This window comes from Nelusetta ayraudi, unplaced genomic scaffold (assembly GCF_046127955.1).
Source record: "Nelusetta ayraudi isolate G7.1 ecotype Tasmania unplaced genomic scaffold, CSIRO-AGI_Nayr_v1 ptg000071l, whole genome shotgun sequence".
NCBI lineage: Eukaryota > Metazoa > Chordata > Actinopteri > Tetraodontiformes > Monacanthidae > Nelusetta > Nelusetta ayraudi.
The window spans coordinates 3,771,959-3,780,000 of NW_027466121.1; the positions used below are offsets into that span (position 1 = coordinate 3,771,959).

Genomic DNA, 8,042 nt, shown 5'->3' on the forward strand with positions numbered 1-8,042 from the left:
ACCGAGAAACCCCAAACCCAAGCCGGGGGCGGGGGGGAGCGTTCCATTTTTTCCCGCCTTCCCGTCGCAGCTCCGTCTGCAGGAAGTCGACCCTTCGAGGCGTCGCCAAGAGGTTTTCATTTTATTTTATTTTTTCCTCTGCGTTCATCGCCGGGACTTTTCACTACAGACGCCCCCCACACCCACCCCCCCACCCACCGCCTGAGTTTGTCCAGATCTGTTGTCACCCCTCCCACACCCCCAAAACGCTTCAGCAGAGAGGGCCCGGCTGAAGCGGGTGTGTTTGTATGAGCCATGTTGGGTCACACACCAGCCCATCCCCTCCAAAATTGGAGATTGTTTTTCCCCCATCCTATACCATCACTCGCTATCTTCCCCCCACCCCCGCCTCGCCTCGCCTCGCCTCGCCTTGCCACGCCATGACCTGCAGTTCCAACAGCGGCCACTGGGCTTCAGACTCTGCAGCAGAAACAGTCTTGCGGATCCGGAAAGCAACAAAACTGCCGCCACAGTCGAATCACTGTAAGACGGTCCGAGCAGAACCTCCCCAGCACAGGTTCGGCTTCCCCTGATGGACCCGCCGAGCCCGACTCGTCGAGCCCGCTCTTCATCGTCTTCATCATCATCTTCTTCTTCTTCTTCTTCTTCTTCTTCTCGGCGCTGACACATAAAAAGCACTTGGACACGCACTCGAGACGAGCCGCGGGGGCCCGGGGACGCCTTCGTCGTCAGATGAAACTGGGCCAGCGGTTCCGTCTCTGAGTTTTTTGGGTTTTTTTTCTTTCTTTCTTCTGACCCGATATTGTTATTTTTAATCTTGAACAGTTGAATCCTGAGATCATTTCTTCTCCTCCTGCAGTCAATCCAGACTTGACTCTTACCACCCAAACAGACCATCAGTGCGAGCTACCTAATGAATGGCGAGTAGTGGGTGGGGGGGCGCGTGGTCCAGTTGGGTCCGGTTTTGAGGGGTTGCGCAGGGGGTCCTGAGACGGAGCATCGTGGACGTTCTTCTTTCACGTGGTGGGACGAGGGTGAGACTCTTCATTTCACTCTCCCTTTTTACCCCCCCAGACCTACTCATGTGCTGATGAGACGGGGGGGGCTGCATGCTGACGGTGGACGGTGGGGGGGGGGGGGGGGGGGGGGGTCCTGAGCTGCCCTGCCGCCTGCCTGTGTGGAAAGAAACGGGACTGCAAACTTTGATTTATTGAAATGTATTGGATCTTAACAAGCTATTTGTAGTTTTTTTTTTTTTTTTTTTTAATAAATATATCCCCGATTTTATATATCTATATATATATATAAAAACAAGTCAAATTTTTTTTTTAATGTAAAGGTAAAATAACACGGTTATGATGCATCATGTTTCAGAACTTTCGTGAAGTTTAGCAAAGCATTTGAAATCTTTATTATTTTTTTTATCGTATTTGAAAAGAAAATGAAAAAAAGCGTTATTTGCATTTAACCTCGTGTATGGAAGTGATGCGTCCAGAGATGACATATTTATATGCATTTTACAATATGGCTTTCTTATGTGCGGGTCTGACCCCCCCCCCCCCCCATCATCCCTATTTGTGCCTCTGGTGTATTTGGCAGGAGTGACAGTCGGTGTTGAGTCATCAGTCAACGCTTTGGAAGATTCTAAAAATACTTCTCGTAGTTGTAAAAAGAAATGTAACACATATATTGCTGTGAGGGCCAAATTTTCATTTTGCAAATTGAAATTGTTTCTCAAGCTCCTAAAGCAACATGCAACAAATGGGAGAAAAGGAGAAATATTCACGGCCAGTCAAAAGTTTGGACACACCTTCTCATTCAATGATTTTTATCATTTCATTCTCGTGACTATTTGCATCGCAGATCAAAACTAAATGAATGTGTGGAAATATGTAGTGTGAAATGATTCAAACATGTTTTTTTTTGTTTTTGATTCTTCACAACAACCGCCCTTCATAAAACGTGTTAGTTATTTAACAACTGGCACGTATCAGATACATCTTGCTCATGTAATTGATGTCTGTCTCTGCTACACAGAAGGTAGCAAAGACAAAGAAAAGAAAATATTATAGCACGAGAAGGTGCGGTCCAAAATGTAAATATTTCAACTCCATATTTAGTTTCGGCATCAAATTCTGCAACTCTCACCAGAGATGTTCACTCACTCCCAAACTGCATCAGGTTTTGAATCATTTTTCCTCAAACTTGCTCAGAGGCTGTCCTCCTGCTCGCACCTCCTCATCACCGTTGAGGGGGGAAAACGAATGAAACGCAAATTCACGAGAGGCACAAACCGGGCTGTTTTCTTTCCACACAGGCACAAAAAAAAAGAAGTTGTTTTTCCATTGAGACTTTTGCGAAAGCCTTTTTTTTTTTTTGGTTTTTTTGGGGTTTTTTTTACAAAAAAAGAAGAAAAGAATCTGAAAAAGTTTTGTAAAGTGAAAATGTTAAAAGGAGCTCAGCAGCAGCGACTGTGTCAGCATGTTGCCAGGCGGAACAGTCAGTCGGTTGCCCCCCCCCTCTTCACCCACCCAGCCGTATCTGTTCTAGTGGGGTTGTTTTTTTTTCCCTCCGGTTCAATGTTTCTATGCTACACACTACAATAAAACTGACCCCCGCTCCTCCTTGTCAATATACCCCTCCTCACTTGACAATAATGTATCAAATCTTTAAATATTATCATGTTAAGAGTATACTTTATGCAAATATATATGAGTATGATGAGTGTATTGTATGTATCAGCAGTGAAATATTTTTAAAATAAAATTATTTGTTTCTGTCACCTGGGGGCGTCTTCTTCCTCTTCCTCTTCCTCTTCCTCTTCCTCCTCCTCCTTCCTCCTCCTTCCTCTCCCTGGGACTCATTCATGAGTGAAGCTCAGCCAATCAGAGCAGCCTGGTGGTATTTTTACATGATGTTGCCATCCAGCTGCTGGAAGTGCTGCTCGCTCACACGCACACAGAGAAAGAGACCAGAAAAATTAAAGCTGGAAGCAGCATTCAAGGGACTGGGCCTGCCGACCCGCCGGTGACTCCTGATGACCCCTGCGTTAAAGCTTTGAAACCCTCAAGGAGGAGTCCAGGGCAGCAGCAGATGGATGCAGTGTTTTGCTGAGCCACCTCATAGGAGGAAATAGTAAATCACGGGATGTGGCATTAGGGTTAAGGTTTGGGGGTTCCTCAAGCGCTAAAGCCCCAAATTTGACCTTGGTGTGTCTTGGGGGCTCCTGATGAAGCAGCAAGTGGCCTCATGTCTCTAGGACAAAGTTGACCTTTGACCCTCCGAGACTTGCATGGCATTAGGGTTAGGGTTAAGGCTGAAGTTGGCGCCACATTCGCCGCGGTTAGGGTTACTTTTTACTTCAAGTACGGTTGCATCCGTACTTATACATTTACCAGAGTATTTTTCTTTGACACAAGTATCTCTATTTTTACTTAAGTATAGAATGTAAATACTTTGAGCCACCTCTGGTTTTAAAGTCGCTCAGGGAGCTTGTCTGTTTGACTCTTGTAAGACTCAAGTGTTATTCCATTTTTTTTTTAAGTCAATTTCTGAGATGAACATCTTCAACAATGACAAGTCAGAGACACCAGTTTGTGAACAACATTTATTAGAAAAAAAAAACAAACGATTGTGTGTCTTCGTCATCCTGTGAGTTCAGAGCTGTGCTCGCTGACGTGTGCAGAGCAGAGCAGAGCTCAGCAGCGGCTTGTAAACAAATAATAATTACAAAAAAGAAGAACGTAAAGTCAAGCAAACACGTGTAAAAAAAAAAAAAAGAAGAAAAAAAAAATCCCCTCAGAGAGGCCTTCATGCGTGTGTGTGTGTTCATTAGAAAAAGTGAACACAGTGAAAAGTGCCGGCCAACAAAAAAGGGATAAAAAGAAGAGGCACCTAAATCCGCTTTCCTTGTAAGATACAGTATTCCAGCAACACACGCACACACACACACACACGCACGCACGCACGCACACACACACACACACACACACGCACACACGCACACACACACACACACCTACGGAACCCAAACCCCCACAAACCAAAAAACGCTCCTTTGGTCAGATAAATTAAATTGAGTGGGACTGTGTGCTTGGCTCTGGTCTGGAGGAGTTCCCTCTGGGTGAAGAGAAGCACCGGTGTCTGATCATGTGACCGCGGGGGGGAGGGTTGGGGAGGGGAGGGGCTGAGGGTTGAGGAAGTAATGGCCTCGGCCGGCTTCAGTTCTCACGCGGAGGGCGACGGCGAGTCCGGGTCGGGCTCGTAGTGGTAGGTGGTGGTGGTGGTGGTGGTGCTGTGGGGGCCGTGCTGCTGCTGCTGCTGCTGCTCTGCGGCGCCCCCCGCCTGTGGCAGAGTGTCCAGCTCGTCCACCTGCGGCCCCGGCGGATGCAGCACCACCAGCTGGTCCTGCGGGATGTCGGCGGCCGCCGCCGCCAGGTTGGTGATGGACTTGGACTTGACGCACTGGAAGTCCACGTGGCGGCTCTTGCCCTCCTCCTTCTCCCAGGACATGCGGATGAAGGGCCGCTGCACGTAGTTGTAGATGACCTCCGGCCGCCCGCCGGGCCGCCGCTTCACCTTCTCCTTGTAAGTGGGGTAACCTGGAGGGGGACGGGCGAGACGTTAGAGTGAAACTGTCGAGGCAACGACTCTGGGAGTAAGCACTGATCCCTCGAAGCCGAGGCCACTTCACGGATTTGTGGAGGTCCATTAAAAAAAAAAAAGACGATTGGATGAAGCTTCTGACCGTCTCATTTAGAAGTAGGGCTGGGTACCAAACTCCAATACATTTGAATCAAACCCTCGACCTTCTTGCCGTGACGCGGCAGCGCTAGCCGGTTCGCCCAATTCAGAAATCCAAGAAAGTAAATCTCAGCATCTGTGAGCCAATAATCATTTGACATCGAGGTCTAAAGTAGCAGGCGACCGGCGTTCACATTACGGGGTTCGAGAGCTGAGGGCCCCGGCGAGCGTTTGTTGACGTTGGGAGTCCTGTCGCGGACACACGACCGGAGCCGTGAGTGTTAAAACTGTGGCTACAGAGTGTTTAAGCAGTGGGGTGGGACGATGTGCCTCGACGTCGGAGGATCTCTATCGCCGTTGTTGTGGAAAACGTGGCTTCAGGTCGGGCCGTCGCCACGGTGACTGAGTGCTGACATCACACCCAGACAGTGTGCAGACACACAGCCGTGCCAAAATTATTTTTAAAAGGTTAAATTTTTACTGCTGAAGCCCCGAGGGAAATTTCCTTCTTCTTCTTCTTTTTTTTTTTCTCAAACTGAATGAAAGCCCCTGATGAAGTGTTTGATTCTTTCATTCGCTCACACAGGAGCCAAATGAGAGACACAGAGAGACTGCACGCGAACAGACGTGTTGGCCAGAGCTGATGGATGCGACGCAAACACTCCTGCTCAAGGTGTGCTGAGCCTTTATGAGAAAGAAAAGTGAAAAAGAAAAACATCTGTACTAGAGATGCACCGATACTACATTTTTACAGTAGAGCACGAGGACTTGGGTTTTTGGTACTCACCAATACTGAGTACTTCATGAAGTTGTTACACATTACAAGATTACTTTTTTATTCGTTTTCCACTGTCATTTGAACAATATTCCTCAGCAGCTGTCGTTATAGTTTGCAACATAAAATATAGGTACGGTATTATTATTATTATTATTATTATTATTATTATTATATTACTTCACGATTTAAAGGTTATACGCAATGTAGCTGAAACGGATTTCTTACAGCTTCAATATCAAAATGAATACGCCCAAGCATTGCTAAGCACGCTTGTTCTATGATTTTACAACTTGCGAAAAAGCACATTTATGTACTTTCATAATACTTTTTATTTTTTCCTTTTTTTTTCCTGTTTTTTCTGCAGGATGTAAACGAGCGTCACTGCCACCCTAAGCAGGTAAAAAAAATGAGCATGTAGCGGCCCGGAGAGTGCTTTTTTTTTTTTTTTATCATTCGGCAATTTACAATAACAAAAACACACACACACACTGCGTACCTTCTATCCCCAGTCGGATCTTCTTCAGTCCTCGGTCCTTCAGCACGGACTTGGCCACGTCTCTGTTCTCGATGTACTTGAAGAAGCGGTACAGTTTGGTGCTGTAGATGACTGTCGGACAACACGGGGACAGTCAATGCAGCGCACGGACAGACGTCTCTGTCGATGCTCGCCGTGCTGGCGGTGTCTCACGGTAAGCATATTTGGCTTGAATGTGTTTTTGAACCTTTTTTGAGTCACGGCACATTTTTTTTTTTACAGGAAAAAAAAAAATACCACGGCAGGCCGCCAATCAAAAATAGCATTATTTTAAAAAAAAAAGACATTTTATTTTTTTTTATTTTGGAGCATAATAATGACACACAATACAGTCTCGTCATTTATTGACGCTCCAACCTGGGATGCGATGGAGCCACAAACAAAGTGTTTTTCAAAGAGGAGAATTGGGACTGTTCTCAGCAGCCGCGGGGAGGATTAATCTACATTCGGAGGCGTGCTGGGTATTTACAGCAGCGCCGAGGTATTTGTGGGACTGATCTAAAAGCAGCCGCAGAGACAGAACAGGTCACACCGAGCCGCCGCCGCCGCCGCAGAATCACGCTTTTCTTTTGCTCTCCATCCGTCTCCTTACGTAAAGGCTATAAATACGAGGGGGCAGGAAGCGGTCTTACTCTGCGAGTACTCCTCTCCCATCTGCGGCGGGTACTCTTCGTCCCAGTCCACCACGTCGTCGTCGGTGAGGACCACCACGTGGCACTCCCTCTCGCCGCTCTGGGCGCTGGCCACCATCAGCGGCAGCACCATCTCCTCCAGGTAGCACTCAAACTGACGCCTCGCACCGTCGTTGGACAGCTCGTGCATCAGGGCGCCTGCAGGGAGGCGGGGGGGAGGAAGTTACTTTTTTTTTTTTTCCAAGTTAGTTTTCGTTCTCGAGATTACGCCGTGAAAGTAACGACTGAGTTTGGTCATTCGAGGCAGCTCGGTGTTTCAGAGCAGATAGGAGCTGCGTTTCCGTGACAGTTTTTCCGCAAAATAAAAGCGATATTTCGAAAATTTCGTACAATTGTATAATTGCGATTTGCAGGCGTTTCTGTTGAATGGAGACGGAATTCTCGTAAAAATCTCACGGGACGAGAATTACGTTAGTTTTTGTTTGTCTACGTTTGCTTGCTGTCAAGAACGGTTGCTATATTTTTCTCTTTTGATTATTTGTAAAAAAAAAAAAAAAAAATATTCCGTCTCCTCCTCTGTCCAAACATAACGAGCCATTTTCACTGGAAGTGAACCGGTCACGTGATCGCGTACGTCACGTCCGGTGACGTGTAAACGCGAAAAAAGTGTTTCCATGACGCCTTTGCGATATAGCTCTGTATCGACACGTCTGAAAAAAAACCCACCTCGTGAGAAGGTCAAAACCCGTTGGCGATATTTGAGAGGTTTATCAAAGTTTAGGTGCTTCCATTGTCCGTTTTTTTTAATCGCGATATTTAGGTTTCGCGCAATTCTGGGGGTCACGGAAACGCAGCTAGAGAATCCCATTGGAAAGAAATTGCCCAGAACTTTGCAACTAGAGGCTCCTGCGCGCAAACTAGTGCCCTCCTTGGAATCCATTACAGGTTGTGGAGAATTTGTAATTACCTGCCAACGCTTCGATAAACAGCCTCTGAATTCGAGTCAAACAAAGTTTGCCTCTGTACAACCAGAGACTTTACAGCCCCCCCCACATGACCAGCACGCTGATGAACCAGACCCTGAGGATATAGTGATATCGATTCAGCCAGTGTATTATTAGCCTTGACGCCCAATTATATAAGTTTGGCTACTGTGTAGTTTCCGTTGCGAGGAGGCTGGATGCCCCCCCCGCCCCCCTCCGAGATTTGTCGCCGCGCTGCTGGTAGATTCAGCCGGCGCTGCGCCACTTCTGACCTATATTTCCCAACCACTCGAAAAAATAAATCTCCCTCATTTAAAAGCAGGAAATGGAGGGAAGAAGCTGGAAAACCTTAGAGCGAGAGGGGGAGAGAG

General features: G+C 47.0%; 1 protein-coding gene and 1 long non-coding RNA gene across 3 annotated transcripts in view; one reads left to right on the forward strand and one right to left on the reverse strand.

The window, feature by feature from the left end:
- Nucleotides 1–394: 394 nt before the first annotated feature.
- LOC142899167 (uncharacterized) lies at nt 395–2,782 on the forward strand. Its single transcript, XR_012928702.1, has 2 exons — nt 395–2,379; nt 2,410–2,782. It is a non-coding gene; the product is annotated as an uncharacterized LOC142899167 (long non-coding RNA).
- An 813-nt stretch (nt 2,783–3,595) lies between these two features.
- The window catches only part of LOC142899236 (BTB/POZ domain-containing protein 10-like), a 17,667-nt gene continuing 13,220 nt past the window's right edge, over nt 3,596–8,042 (reverse strand). The window contains exons 6-8 of one of the 2 annotated variants that reach the window (XM_076042732.1): nt 6,689–6,886; nt 6,018–6,128; nt 3,596–4,601 (exon numbers count right to left, since the gene is read on the reverse strand). In XM_076042732.1, coding sequence (XP_075898847.1) covers nt 4,228–4,601; nt 6,018–6,128; nt 6,689–6,886 — 683 coding nt within the window. In that variant the 3' untranslated portion in view covers nt 3,596–4,227. The remainder of the gene's footprint in view (nt 4,602–6,017; nt 6,129–6,688; nt 6,887–8,042) is intronic. The other variant, XM_076042733.1, reaches the window with a different exon arrangement.